The sequence below is a fragment of the Lathyrus oleraceus genome, chromosome 7, assembly GCF_024323335.1.
Source record: "Lathyrus oleraceus cultivar Zhongwan6 chromosome 7, CAAS_Psat_ZW6_1.0, whole genome shotgun sequence".
Lineage (NCBI taxonomy): Eukaryota > Viridiplantae > Streptophyta > Magnoliopsida > Fabales > Fabaceae > Lathyrus > Lathyrus oleraceus.
Window position 1 is genome coordinate 104867904 of NC_066585.1, and position 25742 is coordinate 104893645.

The 25742-nt window shown below is 36.5% G+C and overlaps 1 protein-coding gene across 1 annotated transcript; it reads right to left on the bottom strand.

Moving 5' to 3' along the window:
- Window positions 1-6636: 6636 nt before the first annotated feature.
- LOC127108351 (eukaryotic translation initiation factor 4B2) lies at window positions 6637-12498 on the bottom strand. The gene is made up of 3 exons (XM_051045815.1): window positions 11082-12498; window positions 7677-8102; window positions 6637-6956 (listed from the first exon to the last, which is right to left on the bottom strand). The coding sequence occupies exons 1-3, from the start codon at window positions 12233-12235 to the stop codon at window positions 6932-6934; spliced, it is 1605 nt and encodes a 534-aa protein (XP_050901772.1). The 5' UTR covers window positions 12236-12498; the 3' UTR covers window positions 6637-6931.
- Window positions 12499-25742: the final 13244 nt, after the last annotated feature.

The window sequence follows — 25742 nt, forward strand, 5'->3', positions numbered from 1 at the left end:
TGGAGAGATACCAACACATCGTCGGAGCTGTAACTCCGGTCTTCTTCTCCGGTGGACCTCACCGGACTGGTCCACCCTTAACCATCACCAAAATAAAAAAGGAGGACATGATCTGAAAGAAAAAATGACGTAGAGCACGAATCTGACCTCAATTTTAACTAACTCCACATATATAGAAAGATATGAGGAGTTGAATTTTGAGGTGTGTCAATTGAGTTGCTTCGATTTGACCTCTAAGCAACTCAATCTTCTTGCCTACATTGGTAGGACTTCAGACAACCAAAGATCCAAGAGAATTGAGTAGAATTGAGTGAGAATCGAAGAGATGAAGTTTTCTGAAAATTACCTTCAATGTTATGCAGTTCTTGATGTTGCTTGCTCCAAACACGACCTGATCACACTTGAGAAGCTAACATGAAGTGATTAAAGAGGATGCAAGGCTTTGGATCCTGGAGTTCTTGAATCTCCAATAGTTGAGATTCAAACTCAAATTTCAAATTGAAATTTCTCAGGTTTTCCTTTAGAATGAGAGGGTTTCAATGGGGGGCAAAGATGGCGCGCAAAGTGTTATTCAAATGAGCTCAGAAGCCTTCTATTTATAGCCAAAGGGAATGATATTTGCACACTTCAAAATCTGTCCAAAATTGGCAATGTGAATGGCATGAGTGCATGGGCATGTACAGGCCCATGATGCAATGCATTAAGGTCCAAAATGATTCATGTTGAAGTCTGAATGAAGCTTGAATGGCAAGGCAATGTAAACTGAAGTTTGTACATTTGATTCTTTCCAATGATGCATCCCTGTTAAAGCCATGCGCAGACCTAGCAATCTTCATCCAAAATGCATGAACTTGGGTTCTTTGGAAAGCTTGGATCAAGGGGAACAAGTTTGATGTTTGACACTTTTTCATTTGGATCTTGGAACATGGATAATTTTGAGGCGGAAGTTTGGAAATTTCAACATGTTAAAAAATTTACCAAGTGTCAAGCTATATACTTCAATATTCCACCTTGCTTAACTTTTTATGTGAGCTCCAAATGAGAAAAGTGTCTTTATCAAAGTTGTAGATATTTCAAATACCTTCAAAATGGTCACCAATTTCATGTCATTTGGATTTATAATGATAGAGTTAAGCATTTTTGAAGTTTGGAAAAATCACTTGTTCAATGGTATAGGTCAAAAATGACCTATAATGTAACCTCATATCACATGCTCATAAAAGTTGAATTAGATCTTACTCTAAACATCAAAGTTGAAGTAGACATATTGAATTTGATTGTTCAACTTGTAAATCTTTCATCTCATAAAAATTGAGCAAGTTATGGCCTTGGGAACTTGACTTTCAAATTAGGGTTTAGACAAAATGACCTATAATGTTTCAACATAGAAAATGATTTTCCAAGCAAAACTAGATTTAGGTATCAACATAAACGTTGTTTAGAATGTCATTTAGAGTAACTTTTCTCTTGTAATCATTTTCATATGGTGAAAATTGTAGGAGATAGGGTCTAGGGAGACCCAGTTTTGATCAGATGAGTTCATCTGGCCAACCACCATCAACCAACTTGCTAACCTTCAATTCTTTTGACCTTCTTAGCTCATGATAGATCATATATGCATAAGATGATGAATTTTGAATTGTACCTTGAGAAATTTGATCAATCAGTGAGATAGCTTGTTGGAGAAGTCACTTAAGATACCCGGTCAAACTAGGGTTTCCAAGGCAAGTCACCTTCAAACTCTTGAAGGAAACTTGATCAATATAACATGTAGAGATAATTGGGACTCATATATGATGCTCATAACCATTCTTGTATCAATTCATGGTTAAGCTCTTTGTCATGAGGGTTTCAAACCCTAGATATGAACTTGATAGATCAATGGAGATCATGCCCTACCTACAAAAGAGTTAGGCAAATGCAAACACATATTTTTGTATTTTGGTTAGTAAAATGATGATATACAAGTATGATACAATCACATAGTGCTTGGTGATCTCTCCCAAAACAAACCCAATGAAAGAGGGGTAAAGAGGATGTCAAGGTATGATCCCAATGCTAATGCATATGATGAAATTGCATGAGGGATCTTAAGGTCAAAATGTTGGTGTATGCCCTAGAGGCCAATACTTTTGGTACTTGTATTGAATTATTTATTAATAATAAAAGACTTTTTCTTTATTATGTTTGTTTAATAAAGTCCCTAGAATAGCTAGTCCGTTTAATGTATCAAGTATGACTTAATCATGAGATCACATTAAACATAAGGACATTATTCTTAAAGTATCTGTAGTCGAGCTTTATAGTGAAGTGGGATAACATTAAAGCATAAAGACTATTATGTATATAGACTGATGATCACATCTCATGGATCATGGTTAAGGAGTTATCAAGTCTTAAACATATGTATGAATATTAAGAGTAATATTTATACTGGATTGACCCGCTATGAGAATACTATATAGAATGTTATGCAAAGTGTCATAAGTTATTCTCATGGTGATAATGGTGCATACCACCCTTCGACCTGAAACCACTATGGAACCTAGATGTAGAGTCGAGTGCTTTATTGATGATCAAGCGTTGTCCGTAACTGGATAACCATAAAGACAGTTGATGGGTACTCCACGAAGCATGTTGAGGGACATGAGTGACCTAGATGGAATTTGTCTATCCTGCATAACAGGATAAATATCTATGGACCCAATATTGAACTGGACAAGGATGACACGGTCTATGTCTTGTGTTCAATATAGACATAAGGGCAAAAGGGTAATTATACACATAAGTATAATCCCAAAAGGATTTGTCAGATCACATGACATTTTCGTGTCTTGGGTAGCAGTGATGTGTTGCTAGATACCGCTCACTGTTTATTATGTTAAATACTGATTTAATATAATTGCCAATGCCGCGAAAACCTACAGGGTCACAAACAAAGGACGGATTGATGAGAGATAGAGTAATTAAGGAACACTGTAAGGTACGGTGCACTTAAGTGAATTGTAAAACATCGTAATGTACGGTGTACTTAAGTGGAATACGAAATATGGTAAGGTACCATGGGCTTAAGTGATTTTGGCATATTATAAGATATTGGCCAAATACACTTAAGTGGGCTTTTTAGCTTGAAGCCCGCACAAGTGGTTCTATAAATAGAACCCTTGTGCAGAAGCATTAAGTGCGGTTGCATTTTCGTTTTCTCTTTCTCTCTCTCTCACTCAAAGCCTTCATTCATAGCAGCTAGCACTGAGATTGAAGGAATCCGTTCGTGTGGACTGAGTAGAGGCGTTGTCATCGTTCAACGTTCGTGATCGCTCCGTAGATCTGCATCAAAGGTTTCAATCGTCACAAGAGGTAACTATTCTATCACTGATCATGCCCATTCGTAAGGATCACTAAAGGAGAAAATTTTAATTTCCGCTGCGTTTTGGATCGCCGTTCTCCTTCACAAAATTGGGGTCTTACACTAAGATCTTAAGGTTTGTCGACGACATAATTAAGATGATGAAACATCCAAAATCATCTGGCAGTGTCTAGGTTTTCTTATTTATTATCGTTTTTTAAGTTATGTAATCCATTGTGAAATGTTAGTTTATGTTGATGTTACAACAATGGGAGATCAAAAATATTATCTAATAAAAAGTTATGATGAAGATGTCTAAGTAATATACAAATAATACATAATATACAAAAGATGTCTAAATAGGTACCCCACTGGCTATGTGTGCAACCCGAAATAATCTAGTATAAACCTTGTCATGTGGGTTTACCAAATCCATGAGGTTATCCATAATAACTGCAATCATCTAGAGGCGTTGCTGGTCACCAGCATCAGCTATAGGAGGCAGCGGTGGCACATCATCAATAGGTACCTCAGGATCAGAAGGCCCAACATCACTTATATGCTCAACATGTGGGATGATGTGATAGTGTGATACAGTGAGATACCACTCTAAGTAACCATCATCACACTGCGAGGGGTGTTGAATCGTAACTACTTGATCTCTAATGGCACGACCAGAGTTGATGAAGTTACTCTGAAACCATCAATCAATGCTCGTATATGGTATATCTGGAACTAGTTGTGGGATACTATGAACATAACCATAATACCGCATACACCTATCAGAAAAGCGTCTAGCAACCATAGTCTCCCACCGATATAATATGAATATAATGAAGACTCCTCGAACTCACTATGGACTATATGATCAGTGTATGGTATCCATATGACATCTTCTACAGTCCACGCATCGAGCCTCCTCATGTACTCAGCAACACCACCAAAATGTGACTGTCTAGCCCCCCATCTCCTCGTCCGTGGGGACCCCACTAGGAAAAGTTGCACTCTCATATCACAGATGGTGGGAAAATGCTCGTATTTCCAGCACTGATATCAAAACACACACACAATAAATAATAAATAATAAATGTTATTCGTAACAATTAAATAAGAAATCAACAACAAATAATAATTTCAAGTATACTTGTAACAGACTCAAATAACCAGTAAGTTGTCTGGTCTCAAATATTATCGCCACTTCAAGTGTTGTACACAGAATGGTCAACGCAATACACCCATAAGCTCAACTGGTAACCTCGAGGCTACTGAACAGGAACACGTAGTGGGTGTGGATATAAACATCTGACTTGCTCGCATAGAGAGTACATGTTATTAGATGTAACATGTACACCATAGCAGCAGCCTCATAACTCGAAGTTGCAACAAGCTCGTCGTACGTCTTCAGAAGCCAAGACATACGAAGCTGAACACCCATGTTGAAGGCAAACTCCTTCTACACGACCTCCTTAGAAACTCCAAAATCTCGTGCAGCTGTCATACATGTAACCGACGGGCTAAGAACAGAAGTCGCCCAAAATCTTCCGCCGATGGGAAGATGGAACAACGATGAGACATCATCGAGAGTGATAGTAATCTCCTTAAACGGAAGATGAAATAAAGATGTCTCCTTGTGCCATCTTTCAACAAACGCGGTAAGTGGTGGAGCGTCGAGCATGGTGAGGGAGCAATGGGCAAAATCAAGAAGCTTAATCTTACGAACAATCCGTCTGACCAGCTTAGGCATCAAAATCTTCGGGAAGTCCTTAAGCTTTGACACATGCGATGTAACCTTCAGTGGGATATGGTCCTGTAACAAGCAAATTAAAAAAGAATATCAAATATCTTTCATGGCACAACAATAAACAAATTAAAGTTAAACATAAAATACATATACATCTCTCTGTCATAGTCGATACACCACATGGTCAACATACTCAGTAAGCATCGATCGGTCAATGGATCTTCTAGGAAATCCTCCATTAGTGTGCACGGAGAGCTCGGCCGAATGAGTTGTAACCTCTGTGTCAGCAATAACATATGGGATTAGATGAGCAACAAGAGCATCTGGCTGGACCACATCAGCAATCTCCTCATCTGCAACAATAACATTTGGTTTGACCACCTCATCTGCCGCCTTATCTTTGGGCTACTCAACTAATTGTATCGCTCGGCGTCGAGTGATATGAGGTGCGCGAAACTGAACCTGCTCGGCCAATCGTTTCAGATGTCAATTGATTGGAACCACTCGTTCAGCTCATATTTAGGAAGACTCAACCTCGACAACCTTAGTCTAATCTGTCGCTCTATCAATCGCTTTGCCTACAATAGTATCGTCATTGCCTTTGTATTTCACGGCAAAGAAGGGAAAAATACAAAAAAATAACTCGAAAATTTTATAATTTTATAATTTTTGATAAAAAACAATTTTTTTTAACTATCAAAAATTCTGAAATTTTTGATAAAAAACAAAGTCTTTTAACTACTGGCAGAATTTTCGATAAAAATAATATTTTTATAATTATCGAAAATTCTAAAAATTTTGAGAATTTTCAAAAGATTTTGTACCAAAATTTTTGAAATTTCCGATTAAAACATTCTCAACAAAATCTCAAAAATTTAGACATGTGCGATAAAAAAATGTATTAATTTTAAAATTTCTGATCAAAGATTCAAAAAATTTAATATCACCCTAAACAAGTGTAAATTTAAAAAATGAATGAAAATTTTTTAGAGACAATATTGTCTATTCATATGCAATGAGGGGTGACTAGTTCAACAGGGGGATATCAAGTTAAATGCCCTTGATTAACAGGTGAAAAAACTTGAAGATAGTGCACAGTCCTCAAGTGCATTGCATGAAAAAAATGAAGAAAATAAGCCGTTATTAACAAGACTCTTGCCTTAATAAACTTCTAAATATTTTGTCCGTAAAATAAAACTTTTAAAGTGTATTTCACTCATATGAACAATCCTTTCATATTTAAATGAAAAAAAGTTAAATAAATTTTAGATGACCCCGTAACTAACAAAATACGTCAACGTTTACTTTCCCCTTCCAACCATGTATTTTGGCAAACCAAAATATTATTGCAGGCTGAAACGAATCTCACGAACTAATTACAGCAACATGCCAAATATTATTAAAAGGATGAGACGGAGAAGATACGAAATAGTGGAATGAATGACACCAATGCTTCAGACGAAGGGAAAAGTAGCCCAGACTAAATGTTTAAGGACGATTGGCGCAGAGATGCAAAACAAGGGGACAATATTATAATATTAAAACAATATAACATTAACTACCAAGTTCCATAATCTTCAATAAAATTTTGTCCTAATAAAATTACAGGCTTTCTGCCTTCATCCAGACACCCAAAAAATTACCAGAAAGGAAAAATCAAATTTACAATGTTTTGAGATGCAATAATAGATTAGGCAAAAGTTTTTGTGCCAGTACTCAATGATTGTTGCTCCAATTCCTGGAGTAAATTGAACAAAACGATTAGAAAATGCTAGTAATAAAATAGAATTAGGTTCTGGTCATCAAAAGTTGAAGATAACTCTTAATCCACACAAAACTGATGTTCACCATCTCTCTCTGGACCTTGGCCTGCAAAACAGAAAATACAAGCATTTACAAACAATTCTCTGGCCAAAATTTAAAGGTGTGTGCTTGTGTGTGTTTTAACCTATATCCTAACCAGCTGCCACACCTAAAATTAATAGGGAAGAGAGAGTTAACAGTTCCAGACAGCTGTGCGGAGGGGCCGACCCCAAAAATGTAATGGCGGATAGCGGGATAACCACTATTTGACTATTTTTTTAGACTAATTATACAAATAATCTATAAAATATAAAATATAAAATATATTTAATGTAAAACCAAACAAATAAAAGAGGAAGAAGAGGAATAGAGTTATTAAATCACTATTACTTAAAAAGAACATAGGACAATATGAATGAGAAAAGAATGAAGAAGAAAAGAAAGAAGAGAAATGAAAGAAAAAAAGAAAAAGAAAAAACATAGAAGTAAAAACCCAACTTGTGAAGCACTCCAACATTTATTTAAAGGTAAATCTGGGTTTTCACGTTATAAACAATTCAAACCCGCTCGGGCTGGGAAGCGCTCTGCTCCCGCTACCCACTAAACATCAAATAGCGGCCGCTATCTCAAACTGAGACGCGAACCGCTCCTCCATAACAGAGGGTCACCGCTCCGGGCCGCTTTCCCAGGATAGCGCCGCTATCGGCAACTCTGTTTTATCATAAATGACAAGTCAAAAGAAAAATACACAGAAAAAGAGACAACAATGTAAAAGTGAATTCTCACCTATTCAAGTCACTGCTGTTTGAAAACCACCCCCTGTCCTTGCTACCTTGAAATTGTCTTCTGTCATCAGTAGGACGCGACATATCTCCTGTGCCACGGGAACGGGGTCGGTCCGAAAAATCCACGCTTCTAGAATCCTCAAATGAGCCAGAACGAGATAGTGGTCGATCAGGAAAACCAGCAGTCTTTCCTGATGACGAACCTGGCCTTTCCACAGCTTTTTGCCCAAAACGAACTTTATCATCCAAATCACGGATAAGTAGTTCCAGCTCCTTTTCTTTCTCTAGTAGCATTGCATGTGTACCAGTTTGGCCTCCAACAGCATCATTCACTTCTTTATTTGAACTTATTGAAGACTCCTTCTCAATTTCCTTCTTTAAATTATCAATTTCTTCTTTTAATAATTTTTCCTCAATGGTCTCAAGCCTGAAATGTTAAATTCAGAAGTCAACAAGGTTACGTGTATATTTGAAAGATCAACAACTTAAAAATTAATTAAAACCTAAGTGATTAAACCAAATTATGGTGCAATGTTGTGCACGACCAAGTAAAAACGAACAACATAAACAAGAACAAGTTTACATTTATATAGCAAGAGTTTGATCAAAGCCAAACTACCAGGGGTAAATGATATAGAACCTTGAATAAAACTATATTTTCAAAACACTAGAATAAAACTATTAGCAATCCATCTGCTAGGAAAATTAAAAGAAAGACTGATTGCTCATGATATATCAAAATTGAACGAGATTAACCGAACCATCATCTAGTGCTCCTATATTTTATACTAAAAACATGGTAAAAAGTAAATAATGCTACAACAAGCCCAAGGCAACTAACATTAAAACCCTAATGATGTAGTTTTTCCCTTCAGACTTCAGCTATTAGCTAGTTACAAATAGAAAACCAACAAACATCAAACAAATCTATGTAGTCAATCGTGGATGGCAGAGTGTAGCCTACCCCCCACAATGCTATAGCAGGAGGCAGCATGGTTGTGCACATGCCTGCATTGATGTTTAGGGAAACAATACTAGAAATTTATATCATTGCATCATACACATAAAATCCTAAAAATAAAATAATACACAAAATTAAAGACATTCATAACTAATAATCAAAGTTCATTGTTAGCAATATAAATCATAAGTACGATTACGGTACTCGCACGTGCGGATACCGGATACAGATATGGCATTTTTTTAAAACTCAAGATACGGGTACGTTAATGAAAAATAATTTTATTTATAAAATGTATGAATAGAGAACTAAATTGTGCGGTTCACAACAAAACATCACTATAAAAGTTTAAAATATATATATAGTGTTAAGATACAATGACAAAGAAATTAAAATACATAAATAGACTAGACTGATGTATGAGAAAACCACAAATTTCACTCAAAATTGCATAATGAGAAAAAAGAAATACCATGAGCACGGTACATGTACCCGGTACCAGTACTTTACTATTTTAGAAGTACCCATGCTTCACAACCAATATTCAAACACAATATGAAGCACATTAGTGTAATAGTGAAATGACCAAAAAATAATAACCGAGGGACCGAGAGTAAGATTGAGGGCATATCAGGCTATTTTTACAGGATTCTTAGTGTAGCAGGTACTATTTGTTTGGTACTCAAAAACACAACACAGTGGGGGGTTCATGTAGCACAAACAAGACGCTATGTGACGCTGTGCCAACAAAACAATCGCTATAGACTACAAAGTAATTGGCCTCTGATTGTCATGTCGACTCTTCCATAAAAAACAATAGGCCATCCCTTTCAACTATATCCATCGTCAAAGAATCTCTGACTGATATAAGATAAAATGCAAAGCAAGGACTATCAATGTAGATGATGATCGAGGAAATTGATAGATAGGATCTTATAGATGATGTCATCCTTAGTACCGGACAAAGATAAATCAGGTCACAAAAAGGAACAATGAATAGAAGTTTTACTGAGAACACTCCCACCAAAACCCATTGTCAACAACGGAGAATACCATAAGTCTCCTCTCCCGAGCTCTTTATGTCCTATATCTACCAAATTCTGTTAGAATTCTTCCTAACAGAGCCCATTCCGTTTGGGTTACCTAACATATTCTCTAGGAGAAACCCCAAGAATTTAGCAGAAACAAAGGAAATAAAGGTGAGAGATAAACCTGCACTAAGATATTGGAACACTCGCAGTATATGTCGACCCCATAATAACACTTGACTAGAAAACAGGCAGTCTTCTAGGAGACTCATATTACCCCTCTACAAACCTATTATAAGACTTTATCTCTATCATAAAATCTAACCACAATATAATTACTCTGCTCTATTTGAAATGAAAAATTGCCCTCAAATTTTTATGTTGCTTTAAATTTATTCCACACCATATAAAAATAGGTATGGTCTACCTTAACAAGCTGTTCTACTAGTTTAGAGCAATTAGGAGCTATTGCACATGCCTTTTGAAAACTAGGTTAATGATTCAGTTGATGAAAGAAATTTAAATTGAACAGATATATTTGTTTCAATGAAAATTGTATGTAGTATCACTTTATGCATAGAAACCCTTTTCAATTTAGAATAAAATTTGACAACAAATAAGTAATCTAGGACTCCCGCCAAGCCTCATAACATACTAACATGACTTCAACTCCATCATGAATGCCATGAAATCACCTTAAAGCAAATCAATAAATATATTTTAAAATACCCTAGGCATGCATCGTTAACCCTTGGTTTCATTCTCTTGCTTATTCAACCCAAAGATGTTTGTATATTTTGATTTTTTTCCCTATCTTTAACTAAATTAGCCTAATATGACCAATTTTGTCCATAATGAGCCATTACTTTCTTCCACCATCTTTAACATCACAGTCAAAATTTCTCAGATGCTAAAGAATTGATAAAGACTACAATATAATTGGTTAAAGTACCCAATTAACCTATCTTCAAAATGAATGAAAAAAGCACCTGACTTCCATATCCAATATATATCAACATATTATGAGAGTTGCAAAAAGAGACGCAACACTACTAGTGTTTCATGGCAAAAAAAAAGGTGGAAACCTCTTAATTATAGCAATCAATTACATCAAAAGCTTCCTTTTTTTCTTCTAACCACGACGTCACATCCACAATTAATCTTGGGTACAGGAACCATTTACTTAGCTAATATTAAAACCACCTCCAATTCACATGTCCCTAACAAAATATGAACCATCACAAATAATGATAAACATGAGCCTGTCTCATATTCCCATTATAAACTTATCACCTACACTATTAATGCTACCATGACTCTAATTAATATAAAACACCACAACAATTTGCCACAAAAGGAACTTTTCTGATTCAAATAACAGCGCAAAGAGGGAAAAAAACATAAGATCAGAAGAAACCTATCAACGGCACGATGCTCCAATTCAAGATCAATCTTCCGCCAATCCTTGCCACGCTCGCTAAGCAAAACCTCCCTGGGTTTGGCATCTCCAAAGGGATTAACCTTTGGCCTCGGCTTCAGCGCTGAGTCTGGACCTTCAGAGCGATTTGACTGAGCACTTGAAGGCCTGCTGGAATGTGAACTCGTAGGCCTACTCGTCTTTTTTGCCTCAATCTCAGAATCAAGCTTCTTCCAATCATATCCTTTCTCAGCTAACACTTCCTCCCTAGGCCTTGCAGCCCCGAATGGATTCGGCTTATTTGTCTTTGCCGGAGCTTCATTTACAGAACCATCACCTTTCCTTGGATCCAACACCAACCTTGGCCGCTGTTGCTCCATATCACGTGGTGATCCCCTAGACCAGCGATCTGGTTCCACAGCAGAACCCTTGGACCAGCGATCTGGTTCCACAGCAGAACCCTTGGACCAGCGATCTGGATTCATGCCAGAATCACGATAATCAGAAGACCTAACAGGAAGAGCTTTTTTACCAACCGCCCAATTGTCCACTCCATCAGCCTTAGATTCACCACCAAAAGCACCTCCACCACCACCACCACCACCGCCGCCACTGTATCGATTTTGCCGGCCTGAATCAAACGAGGGAAGTGGCTTTTTCACCGAAGCCCAATTATCCACCTCGTCAGCCCTCGAATGTTGATCCAAATCCGAAACCCTAGAATTCGGTGCCCTGCGTTCATCATCAAATCCACCATAGGATCTTCTTCCAGCACCCCACGAAGCATCTCCAGAGCCTCCGTCGCGATCTCGACCTCGACCAGAACGGTCAAAAGAGGAGAAACCACCACCGAGACGGTTAAACTGCATTTCCTCAGCGGAACGTTCCTTGGGCCCGGTAGGAAGACGAAGCATCTCGTCCGGCGTCAGACGAGGATAAGCAGCGGCACTACCACCAGAGGCGTAACCGCCTCCGGTGAACTCAGAAAGCGACATCTTCTTATTCTTCTTCGGCTTAGCGGTCACGGCTTCCCTGAGACTCGGGAAGTTGGCTGACCCGGCGGTGGCTGCCTCAGCGGCGGCTTCGCGCTCCTCGGCTTCGGCGCGCTCGGAATCGGCGGCCCAAGCTCCGATGTTGCCCCAGGGTTTCGACATTTTGAGATCTCGATAAAACGAATAGAATGGAGATTGTTGTTGTTATCGAATGTTGGTATTTGAGCCGGGGCTCCGTTAATGGAGCCGGAGCTCCGAGAACATGCAAAAAATGAAAGACGAAGGGGGAGAGATTAGAATGCGTTTGGGGCGAAAGGGAATGCGAATGGAGAGGAGATGAAAGGAAAATGAATAAAGAGAGGATTTTGTGTTTGAGGGAATTAGTCACGCGCGACACAGTTTCCTTCCTTGCATGTGGGAAAGTACCAAAAACTAATTAAAAGCCTTTATTATTAATTAATGCTTAATCTAGTTAACCACCTTGGTTTTCACTCTCGTTTAGTTTTCGTTTATTGTGTAAGTATTGTTAAAAAAGTGGAATATGTAACATTGTGGCTGTGGTTCCACTCCCTTCGTTTTTTGTTTCGATGTTACCTTTTAAGTTTTAAATTTGTGGTTCCATTATTTCGTATATGTCCTTCTAGATTTGTTACTTTGTCATTTTATTTATTTAAGGGTTGTGGTCTCATCTTATCACTTGTGTTGTTACTTAATATTGTATGTTTTGGGTTAGTATTTCATATGTATGATTGTTCTTCTTTTATTGTATATTGTATTTGACCTAATTTTTAATTTTTTTTTTATCGTAAATCAAATTATTATGCGGTCCATGAGTAAATTTAAGGTTGTGTTCTATACCAAGAGTTGTTTTATAAAAGAGTTTGACTTAAGATACGAGGGTGGGGAAGTTTATGCATTTAGTGGTCAAGATCCATATTATTAGTCATATTTTGAAGCATGTGACTTAATCAAAGCGATTGATATTGAGTTTGATGTTGGGGTTGTGCAAATGTGGTGGAAACATGATGGTGGTAGTTTAGAATAATATTTAAAATATTTTAAGGATGATGGAGATGTTTGTGAAGTTGAGATATTCACCGAGTCAAAATCAGTTACAAGAGAGACCACCTTTATGAAAAAGGTTAGAGAAAAAAGGCAAGGGGAAGAAATCTGAAAAAATAGGTTGATAAGTCTAGTGAATCTGAAGGTGAATCTAATGATGAATCTGTGAAGGGTGTGCATTTTGATGATAGTGAGAAGGGGAAAAGAGGATGAAAGGTTTTGATGAAGGTATGGATGAATGTCGAGATGAAATGGGTATATGAAGGTTTGAGTGAAGGAGTTGATGGTGAACTTAGAGATTGTGAGAACCCAAGTGAACTAATGAATAACATATTTATCACACAAGAAGCGGGTAAGGAGCATGTTAATGAAGAAGAATACATGACTGATGAACTTGATAGTGGGGCAGGTGATGATAGTTGTGACGATAGGCCTAGTGTAATTAGGTTCAAAGAAGACGGTGTCCTTAGTAAGCATTTTACTTTCAAGGTTGGAATGGAGTTTTCTTCACTGAAACAGTTTAACAAAGTTATACTAGAGCACAATATGTTGATTGGCAAGGAAGTGAGGTTTGAAAAAAAAATGATGCTAATAGGTGTAGGGTGGTATGTAAGGATAAAAAAACATGTAACTATATTTTCTTGTGCAGTAGAGTTTTAACCACCACAATATTTAGGATAAAGACTTTGTTTCACAAGCACAAGTGTGGAAGACGGTTTTTCAACAAAAGTGTCAAAGTAGAGTGGGTTGCAAAGGTTATTATTGATGGGTCGAAAAACAATACAAAAATGAAATTAAATGAGGTGGTAGCATATGTGAGACTTAGGTGTGCAACTGAAATCCCATATTGTATAGCTTTTAAGGCAAGGCAGCTGGCCAGACAAGTTGTAGAAAGGGATTATAACAAAAAATACAACTTGTTTTGGTCATATGGTGTTGAGTTGAGGACGGTTTCACCAGGAAAAAAAAATTAAGATCAACATTAATAGTTCAGCTCCATGGTGTTGGATGTGAATATGGAAGTAGAAAAACAGTCTAGAATGGGGTGAATATACCCAAATTAAAAAAATCCAACCGTCATTTTCCAAAATCAGAGTGTTTTTGAAAATGAGTTGTGGGCAGAAGGTTTAATGCGAAAATAAAAATTATACATTTGAATATGATCAAGCGGACATAGTTCGTTTCATAAATATCCAAAATTATAATAATGAAACAATAGGTATGAATTGATTCAATTTGTATAGTCACAAGAAGTGTACACGGTGATTCAATTCGTGGAGTTCCAAATTCAATTTGTTTTCATATTTATCAATCACAAGACTAGTTTGACTAGTTACCCAACTCCAACAAAACCTAAAGCTTTATGTAATAAATCGCTACCAAGAACAAACTATATAATACGAAGGAATTGAAAAACCCTAAGCATGCAATCACTACGAATTTAAATTCAAGAGTAAGAGTTAGAGGTGACACTGAGATTTATAGTGTTTCGGCATTCGTCATCGCTTAGCCTAAGTGTATTCTTCAATGGTTTCCCATTAGGACCTACATAATTTCTTGCTATTTGACAAATATTTCCAAGATTTCATACAATCACTAATTCGTAATACAATTGAGAAAGTAAATCTCCTAATTTGGATTTTGACTTGTATACAACAAACTTGTCAAACTCTTATACATAATTAGAGAATAAAGCCTATTGGGATATAAAAGCCCTTAACATGGATTACTTAACGGCTGGTGACAAGCACGTACTAGACATTCACAGACTAGAAGAACTCAGACGCGATGCTTATAAGAATGCCATAATTTATAAAGAAAGAACTAAGGCAGGGCATGACAAAAGAATTGTGATAAAATAGTTCAATGTGATCATGTACTCCTGTTCAACTCCAGACTAATACTTTTCTCAGGTAAACTATGTTCCAGATGGCCTGGTCCGTACGAAGTCACGAAAGTCATGAAGTTCGGAGCTGTCGAAATTTGAAATCGATCGTGTAGTCCCTTCATTGTGAATGGACAAAGGCTTAAACACTATAACGGAGACGACATACCTACCTATTTTTCAAGCCATACTTTAATAGAACCACCAATCGCTACTTCAACTATATGATTTCTACGATCGTCGAGCTACCGACGTTAAAAAAGCGATGCGTGAGAGGCAACCCACGACCCTTTTTATTTTTTATTTTTTATTGTTTTATCATATATTTGCATATATTTTCCAACTTATGAACATTGAATTGCTAAATTAACTATTTTCTTAACAAGACTGACTTGTGTGATGTTCCCATTTCAGGTTTCAAATCTCTACATAGCCATTCCCGCTAACTATTTTTCAGGATGCAGAGTTTTGGCGATATGCATGTATGGTTTATAGACGACAGTCAGAGGAACCACTATATGGTCTAATTTGAGAGACCGATGCTTCCCACCAGATACCCTGACCCTGCCTGCTTAGAAGCCTTAGGGCTCGGGGCGAGCATTAAATACATGTGTTACCAACTACAATGGAAGGAATATGCTAAAGCTATGAATGTTACCTATCAGAACCTGGCCTTAGAATTCCTTAGTTCCCTAACCCATCAGCCTATCCATGGCCATGGATTCAGAAGAGGCTTGATTACTTTTAGATTATTTGGACAAGAATATAAGTTTAGCCACAGGGAGCTTGCTAACCTTATAGGTTTTCAGAGTGCCCTTGATGTTGTATTTGAACTTCCTATTGGCGATTTCATGCAGGAAGAGATAGACACCTTCTGGAGTGACATTACTGGTGGAGGCAGACCTGGCCCATCCACACAACTTTCTAACCGCATCCATAACCCAACCTTTAGGTACTTCCAGATGATACTTACCCATGCATTCTTTGGTAGAAGTAAGACCGATGGTCCAGTCCGTGCATATGAGATATTCTCTCTTTTGGATCACCCAGTCTCGTCCTATAGAATTAGGAACTTTCCTGATTAAAAACCTAGAACTTACATCCAAATCAACCGAAGGACCGACCCATGTGGGAGGAATAGTAACCCATATTGCATATGCACTAGGCCTCATGAAACAACTTTCCCATTTAGTTCCATATTATGGTTACACCCTCATAGATATGAATCATTGTTTGGATTGTGGCCTGGTGAGGAAAGTCTACTTTAGCACCGAGCAGTACAAACTCCTGATCGATAACCAGATAGTCCACTATATTTCCTTGCCTCGCCATGGAAGAACAAACATTCATAAAAAGGAAAATTAGACATATGCTCTAGAAGACCAAGGAGAGACCTCAACCAAACTTGTTCCCCCACCTACTCTTGAATACCATCCAACACCCCCCTCGAATATGACAATTGTGTTTTCTTCAAATGCTAATCTTCAGAGGCAGAACTTTGACCAAGAATTCCTCACCTTGCGTCAGGAAATGATTTCTCTTTGTGAGGAACTTACCGATCTTGTCTTGTAGATAGAAGTGGCTAACGCCACATACGCCGAAGAGACGCATAACATGTACTAGGAGATCTACAGTCTTAGACGCCAGCTAGCAGAAGCCCGGAGTCTTGTCCGCATCAAAATCAGAATGCCCGACGAAATTCTCTTTAGTTGATGTTCCCGAGCATTGAGGACATTGCTCGCTTTTTGTGTGGGGGGAGATTTATTGCATTATCGTTATTCATTTATTTAATTCACCATTTTAAGATTTATTTATTTTATTTTTGCCAATTTTATTTTCGCATCTTATTAGACTCATTTTTTTGATTAATTTTTAGTACCATTTTGATTTTTCTTATTATGCATTTATTCGTTAGATTTAAATTTTTTATCTTTGCTATATTATTAATCATTATGTAAGTTTCAATTATTTTTCAATTATGTTAAACAAGCAAAGCAAAAGCCTTTGAAGCAGAGCCGTGCATTCCCGAGAATGCATCCAAACACCCCTCAGGAGCCCAAATTTACGGCCAAAAGCCTAATGGCCAACTATGAAGATGGCATTTGCCATCCCCATGTGGCGTCCGCCATGGGGTCTGAAGGTGAAAACACATAACAAAATTGAAAAAAACTCCATTTTCCCCAAATTCAACTCATCTTCAACCTCCTACAATCCATTTTCTCTCATCTTTTACCCATATAAAATCCCACTCACCCACATTCACTCACCAAAACTCTAATACCCACTACCTTCACCACTAACCCATCCATTCTTCACTCTTAAAAAAATCCCCATTTTTCACTAAAAACCCTCAAAACCCCCATTCTTACATTTTCACCAAAGTACCGAAATTTCTTCACAAAACCAACAAGAATGGCAGCCATGGGAGACGGAGGAATTATTTTCTGCGAGGGAAAGGATGGCAACAGGCAGAGGCAGAGGTATTAGGAGTTGCTAACCCAAGAAGTTTACTCCACGAGGTATATCGATGACAACTGCTTATATAGCTTAAGCATCATTCATCGTGTTTACTACCTGTTAGAAAACTTGGGTCTCCAACACCTGTTTGATCATAGAGAAAATACGTATATGAACCTGACTATGGAATATTTGAGTTCCCTCATTTATAATGTTAGTCCAAACACTACAAGCACCGTATGCACAGTTAAGTTCCGCATGTTCAATATGGAGTATGCATATATTACTGTTCAACTTGAAGGTTTATTGGGATTCCCCCACAGGGGAAGGTGTTTTATGTGAGACACCATTAGATACTGACTGGGCAGTTAAAGCATACCAATTTTGAAGAGATCTCATAAGGTCTCACCACTGGTTCCTTTGAAGGAAACCTGGCTTCTGATATCCACAACCCGACCATACGTGTCTTTCGTCAACTGTTGGTAGATACTATATTCGACCGGGACAACTCTAATAAATTGAATGCAAAAGAATTTATTTATTTACAAGCAGCTCTAACACAGCGAAAGTTGAATTCATCCCCATTCTAAATCCCACATGTGTGCTGTTGTGAAAAAGAAGGGGACTATCTCTTTTGGAGGATTGATTACCTCCATCGCCTGTGCTTTATGGCTAGATACTAAGTTGGTTACATTGGAACCCTTACCTCCCGCATCATTGACATGAAATTTTTAAGAAACATGTGGTTGTGCAAAGTTACGAAAGAATGAGGCTACCACCTCATGGTTCATAATGTAGTCATAAAAAGTGTTGTATTACCTTGTCCTCGTTGTACAAATGTGCAATATAACAAAAATTGGACCTATAATTTGAATGACCCATCGATCACTATCTCGGTACCCTAAGACATCCCAGAAAAAAAGGATGATGGGATTGATGATGAGTATGAGTGGAGAAACATGTCTCTCATTCATGATACCCATCCTCCACCTGCACACACTACACCCATTTTTTCTAACAGTTTTGCAGGTACCCCCTCTGGTTTCCATTATGACGAAGATATGTTGAGGGAGCAAAAAGCTAGAGAGGAAGAGTGTGACAGTCTATTCTATGTTATGTATGAGCAACAACAAGACATGATGGAGTTCATACGAGAGTCAAAGCGCTAGACAAACTGTTCCATGCGATCGATGCTAGAAGCATAGCAAACCCTAAGATCCCAGCAACAACGTTAGCAAGCATATCTAATGAGTCACTTCATGCTCGTTGAGGCTAATCAAGTGGCTATGCTTGGGAACTTCAGAAGGCTACGGGAGGCCAACGCCTCCTTATCCGTGCGAGTTGCGCAACTTGAGATATCACAAAGTTCCCGCCACCGCAACAGGAGTCGGTGTCAGCAGCATCCAGACCAGGGAGGAGAGTGCACTAGTGGCCAACAGTAGCATGTCATTCAGGTTCCATCTATCCTTTCTCACTTTTTATCGAAACATTAGGGATAATGTTCGTTTTAAGTGTGGGAGGGGATCTTTACCGCTTTCATTCTATTTTATGCTCTCTCTTTTTATATGTTTTTTAGTTAGATTTACTTGCTTTCTAGTTAGATTTAGTGTTGTTTTTAGTTTATCGCCTTTAGAATTTTACCGTTGCATGTGCTTGACGAGTCATTTTGTGTACTTTTATGCTGTTAGTTGATTTCCCCCATTTTCTTGAGCCATACCGATTTTTGTTTGAAAAATAAAATAGTTAATTTTTAAAATTTTAGGCTTTTAAGATAGGTTACATATACTTGGGAAAAATCCTGAAAAATCGATATTGTTTTAACTCCGTAAGTTTCCTAATTATAGAGATCGATCTGGATACTTATGTCATGGTCTTGAAAACTCACCTTTTATTAATCCTTAAGTAGTTTATCTTAGTAGTCAGCACCATCTGAATACTGCTAAGTGAACATACCGATGCAAATAGGTGAATGGTCCCGTGTTTAAGAAGGAAAGAAATATATATATATATATATATATATATATATATATATATATATATATATATATATATATATATATATATATATATATATATATATATTATAAGCATGAAATTTGAAAGAGAATTTACTTACTAAGTTAGGTAACCCTCACCCGATTATTTAGCCCAACAGTAGTGAAACTTCTGAAAAATTATGCTTGTGTGTCTGTGTTAAAATATCAAATTATTGAATGTTGACACAATAAGGATCATAATCACTAATAGATTTGTTCACCATGCGAGTACAAATAACGGACTTAATGTGATTACGTATGAATGACAAAGGATAAAAAATGGGATAAGTAAGTTAGGCAGAGGTGTAATAACATGATACTGATTGGTTTGTACAGGAAAGAGACTTACGACCGCAAATGCGGTTTGTGTTACTACGATACCCTTAGTTGCAGCATAGGCCATATATTCACACTGTTAAAGCGATAATTCGTCACATCGAGGGGTTATCGCACCATTGTTGTTATTAAGTTTGAAGCATCGTAGTCGTAGCATTTAATCTTGTCGCCATTTACTTTTCAGTTGTGTCAGATTCAAGTCTCCGAATGGAGCAGGTTTTTAATATATTTTGCACTACTTTATTTTATTTACTCTATCGCATCGCTTTATTTTATTTACTCTATTTCATAGCTTTAATTTATTTACTTCATCGCATTGTTTTACTTTCTTTACCTTATCGCATCACTCTACTTACTTTTATTTCCTCGCACCGATTTACTTTGATTTATTTTCCTGCACCACTTTACTTTGTTTTCTTTATTTCCTACTTGTTACTTTCCATTTAAAAATCTATTTTCAAAGCTCTACATTTTTTTGAAAGTTCTTGTTGAAACTCAATCGCACACGTATCACTTTAATATGTCATATCTTACTTTTCAATCATATGTTTTATTGTTTACCGTAACCATGTCCAACTAAATCATTAGTGCTAGAATATGATGATCGTCGATTCAACGGTACTTCATATGTTGTCTCTGTAAGAGTGCTTTTGGGGCTCTTTTGACTTTAATACGGTTTTCCTGTGATTAATCTGATCGGTTACTACGAAAGTAGTACCGTGACCAAGTCGGGTAAGATCGAAAACCGTCTGACACTTAAGATAAAATTGGTTAGTTTTTATTAATAAAAACAGCGGAATTACTTTGTTAATTAATTAGGAAAATTTAATATTACTAGAAGGATGTTTTGAAACTATTTTCGGATGCATTTATAGGTTTAGAACCCGGTTTTCCGAGCATATGACGGAAACCCTTTTAAGTTAAAGTTTTCAATCAAAATTACTTGTCAACTGAGTTAAAGACGTGATTACATAAAAAAAGATTTTCTACTTTAACGCAAGACACGACCAGTGCAGCGTGAGCGACTGGTATAGATTAAAGATAAAGTCTGGTTCTGAGAAATCGAATGTGACAGTTCCTTTTTAATTAACTCTTTTTCAAGGAAGAAAATATTGCCCAATAGGTAAATCTAATTATAGATAATAGGAGTATTATTGATTGATAGGGGTGTACGCGGGTTGGATTGGATCGTGTTTGACCTAACCCGTTCAAACTTCAATGGTTTGAGTCCATCGTCCAACCCATAATCCCAATGTCAAAACCGACCCGAACCGACCCGTTCATTAATGGGTTGGGTTGAGTTCGTGAGTTATGTTTAAAATAAAAAATATTATTTTTATGATTTTTTTTGCCGATTTTAGAAAAATGTAACACAACTCAATACAATCATACTCATTTATAATACTCAAATTCAATGAAACATATCATATAATATCTAATAGAATTCATCAATACGACATAACATTTTATAATAGTATAAATTTCAATAAGACACGTTATTTCCATAAAATACATAAGTTGGAATTGATACAAAAGAAAATAAGAAACAACATTTAATCTTATGATTACGTAAACTCATTGGTCTAATAGTATTATTGGTGGAGAATATTTTTTTCTTCGAAATAGTTATGGTTATTAGTGAGATATTAATTTTATATTTTTACTTAAAATAATAATAAAAATAATTAAAAAATACTAAAGCCACGTCAATGGGTTGGGTCAACGGGTCTGCGGGTTGCAAAACTCAAATCTGATGCCCGAACCAAAACTATATGGGTTTTTATGGGTTGGGTTGGGTATACCTGTAAATGAATGGGTTCGGATAATTTATGGGTTGGGTCAATGGATTCGTTGGTCGACCTGCACCCATGAACACCCCTATATGTAATCCACGTTACTATATTACATATTTGAATTTATTTAAACGTTATTATTTTCATTTTGTTTCCGTTCCAAACATTATTGATATCGCCTTAGATAAACACCATAATAATAGTTAACGATAGATTGACATTGGTCTCTGTGGGATCAATAATATTTTATATTATTCTGACGTACTTCGTATACTTGCGGAAAACACACATCAATATCCTCCTCAATTAGTGATTCCCACAATGCACTCACTTATTCTCATATTTATCAAAATTCCATTTTTTACTCTTATTTTACTTTAATAATAATAATCTTCATTATTCTCTAATATTTCTAATTCTATTATTTTATTAAATAACTAGAACTATGATCCACCAACCCAAAATATCATATATGAATACTAACCATCTAAGCACCCTCCAAATGCATATAGAAGTTGATTTAAATAATTAAATATACGTAAATTCAATTAAATAAATAAATTATAAAAAAATGAGTGTTACAATTGCACAAACTACTCACAGTATAAAAACGCATAAAATAATTCTAGACTCATTACAATTTCTCCCCATTTGATAACATCAAAAAGAGATAGTTTAAAATACGTCTAAAACAAAGGAAATAACCACTAACAGATAATTCTAAAGAACATATGAGCTAAATAGATAAGAAGCATACACAACAACCATGATCTCATATACAACGAAGATAGACATGTCACAAGCAACACAATACAGATAGACATGCAACACAAACATTTAACAGCTTACAATAAATTGATCAATATTGTAAATCAAGATATGCATTAACAATCATAAATAACATACAAACAAGTAATCAAAAGTTCAAATGCACATAATTAGAAATACGTATTTAAAAGACTTAAATTCAAGTAAGAACAATCAAATACACAAGCTAGTGATGAATGACTGAGACGTGGAGTAAATAAGCAAACCAATGCATATCGCTAGCACAAATACATAGAAAGTTATAAGGGTTATAGGGACATACCATTGTAGAATGGTAAAAGCTATGATTTTCTACGAAATGGTGTTAGTGCAATCAATATATATAGCAAACAAAACTAAAAACCAAGTCCCCTTTCTATTTAAGGCATGAAGAGTCTAAGACTCCTAAATTCCTACCAATCTTGTGGAAGGATTCTAATGACAATGGTTTTGTAAAAATGTCAGCAAGCTGACTTTTGGTGTCAACGTATCCTTTCTCCACATGATCTCTTAGGAAGTGGTGTCGGATCTCAATGTATTTAGTCTGCGAGTGTAGTACCAGATTTTTAGTAAGACTTATAGCACTAGTGAAGGTGATAAAAACACAAGAAGAGGGTTGAATTGTGTTGGTTTTTTCTTTCTTTTAGAACTCTTGAGTAAGTATCTAAACACAATGTTATAGATTTTGAGTTAGTTAGAGATAGGTAGCGGATATAAATGTAAGAAAGAAGAATAACACAAAGAGTTATCATGGCTCCTCTAAAAAATTGAGAAGAATCAATTCCCCTGTACTTGCAAGAGATTTTCACTACAATCAAACAAGATTACAATTTGGTTAAGCACACAAGAAATAGTCTTCCTTTGCTCAAACACACAAGTAAGAGACTTCCTTGTTCGAGCACACAAGCTTAAGACTTCCTTGCTCATACACACAAGTATGAAACTTTCTTGCTCTAGCATGCAAGCTAAAGATTTCCTTGCTCACACACACAAGTATGAGACTTCCTTACTCTAGCATATGATCGTTGTATTCGCAAGTGCACGAATCGCGTCAGAGTAATATAAAAGATTATCGATCCCACAGAGACCAAATCATCAATCTATCGATTACTATTGTTACGATGTTTATTTAAGGCGATACAAATGAGACATTGATGTCGCAAAATAACAGTAAAATAAAGAAAATGATAAATACATTGCAGATAAAGATAGGCTTGAATGTATTTCACGTCAGTTAAACGATGCTTCGATTATCTAAATAGAACTACTTATGGGGTAATATTTTCTACTCTTGAAAAGAATCCATTTAACAGGAACTGCCGCTTTCGCATATTCAGAACCGAGTGTACCCTTAAATTAAGGCCTTTTATTGTCACTTATAAAAGGTGTGCAGAACGCTAAAGTAGTAAACCTATTTTTAAGAAATAAGACTCGTAAGCTTAGTTGAAAAGTGATTTTGATTCCGAAAATTTACCGAAGGAGTTTCCTGATTTTAAATCTTTCAACGCGTCCGAAAACAGTTTCAAAAATCGTTTTACCTTAAAGTGATAAAAATTCCTAGTTAACTAATCCAGGGTGCTTTCGCACTCCTTGAGTAGTTAAAATTAACCAAGTTTGTTTCAGAAAATTCGAATTAAAAATGAAAACAATCCATAAAGCATTTCTACAGATGCAATATGTGAAACATCTCTTTAACCGCGATCCTTACATTCTAACCTTTGAAAGATTTAGCCAGACATAGTAATACAAACAAATACAACGATATTGAACATGATAAAAAGAAGTTTAGAATGTAAGGCGTGAAGAACAAGTAAAGCGTGTAAAACAGTTAAAACGAGCAATAAAGATAATGGCGAGAAAATTAAATAAAGTATAGACAATGGCAGAAAATTAAATAAAGTAAAGACAACGGCAGGAAATTAAATAAAGTAAAGCATGACAAGGAATTAAATAAAGTAAGGCATGGCAAGGAATTAAATAAAGTAAGGCATGGCAAGTAAAATAAAAAGGCGATTAAATTAGAACCTGCTCCAAACAGAGACTTTAAATCTGGTACAAGGAAATAAATGAACCTTTGACTTTGATAATAAAGATGACGGCAAAATCAAAGTGCTCCAACTCAATTACACTAAGGTGCGATAACCCCTGGATGTGATAGATTACCGCTTTTACAGATGATATTATAGTCTTAGTGTTGTAAACTAAGTTGGGTGATTTGGAAGTGAACTAGAACGACCTATTTATAGAGGAACTCAACATCATGCAAAGACCAGGATGCCCTTTAACTGCTTTTTAGTGGGAACGTGGAGTTCAAAGGTGGCGCCCGTCACCACTCCATGGCGCCCGCCATGTGAGTAAATAGGGAAGTTCATGGGATTGTGGCAGTTTCCTCCTGGTTGAGGGCTAATGCGTCATGGCTTCTCCTATAGCGGCCGCTATGCAGAACGCCACAAGTACAATATTTGCTGAGAATCCCAATTTTTTGGTCTTTTTGCTTCGTTTCTTCTAAAAATGTCCTGAAAGAGCTAAATACCTAAAAACAACACAAAAGAGAGCATAACACAAGCAAAATGATAAAAAGACCTAATAAACACGTGTAATCCGAGTCAAATACGCGGTGTGATTCAGTGTTATCAAATTCTCCCACACTTAAACCTTTGTTTGTCCTCAAGCAAAACTCTTTATAGCTCATGCAAGAAAAACAGTATCAACCAGAGTTAATTAAAGGCTAAAAAGGCTTATAAGTTCATTCAAGGAATGTATCGATAGGTACTAACAAATCGAACTAAGGATATTATAGTGTCATTTTCTGCAAATGCGGTCATAGACTTCGTTCCTATACAAATTAATCCATATCACCCCACCATACCTAAGCTTTTTTTTCATCTTCTTCAAGTCCTTTTTTCATTCAGGTGCAATCACATTAAGCCCGTTATCCGTACATACTCATAGTAAGGTGACCGGTTAGTGATTATGATCTTAAGCATGGGGCTCTGGTACATAAGTTGGTGTAGCCCCCCTTTTTTTAACCCAATTGTAATTGTGGGGGATTGGATTGTAATCCACCCTACCAAGTTTAGCACCAGATACCTCTGAACTAACCAACAATGGGCATATTATTATATATATTTTTTATTTTTCTTCATGTTTCGCAAACCTCTTTATTTTGCTGAGTTAAATGACCGTGTGAGAGTTACCTAGCCCAGAATTTCATACAACTAGAGAACAAAGCATAAATTTTTATGATCATTCACTTATTTTCATCGGTCCCCTACATAGAGCATGCTTAAGTC

What these genes read in the sequence shown, in the direction of transcription:
- LOC127108351 (XM_051045815.1), bottom strand. Translation starts at nt 12,235, where the DNA reads ATGTCGAAACCCTGGGGCAACATCGGAGCTTGGGCCGCCGATTCCGAG. An exon ending in GAGCATCGTGCCGTTGATAG is followed by an intron (nt 8,103 to 11,081) that starts GTTTCTTCTGAT and finishes TTAACATTTCAG; the next exon opens with GCTTGAGACCATTGAGGAAA. An exon ending in AACAGCAGTGACTTGAATAG is followed by an intron (nt 6,957 to 7,676) that starts GTGAGAATTCAC and finishes TCTGTTTTGCAG; the next exon opens with GCCAAGGTCCAGAGAGAGAT.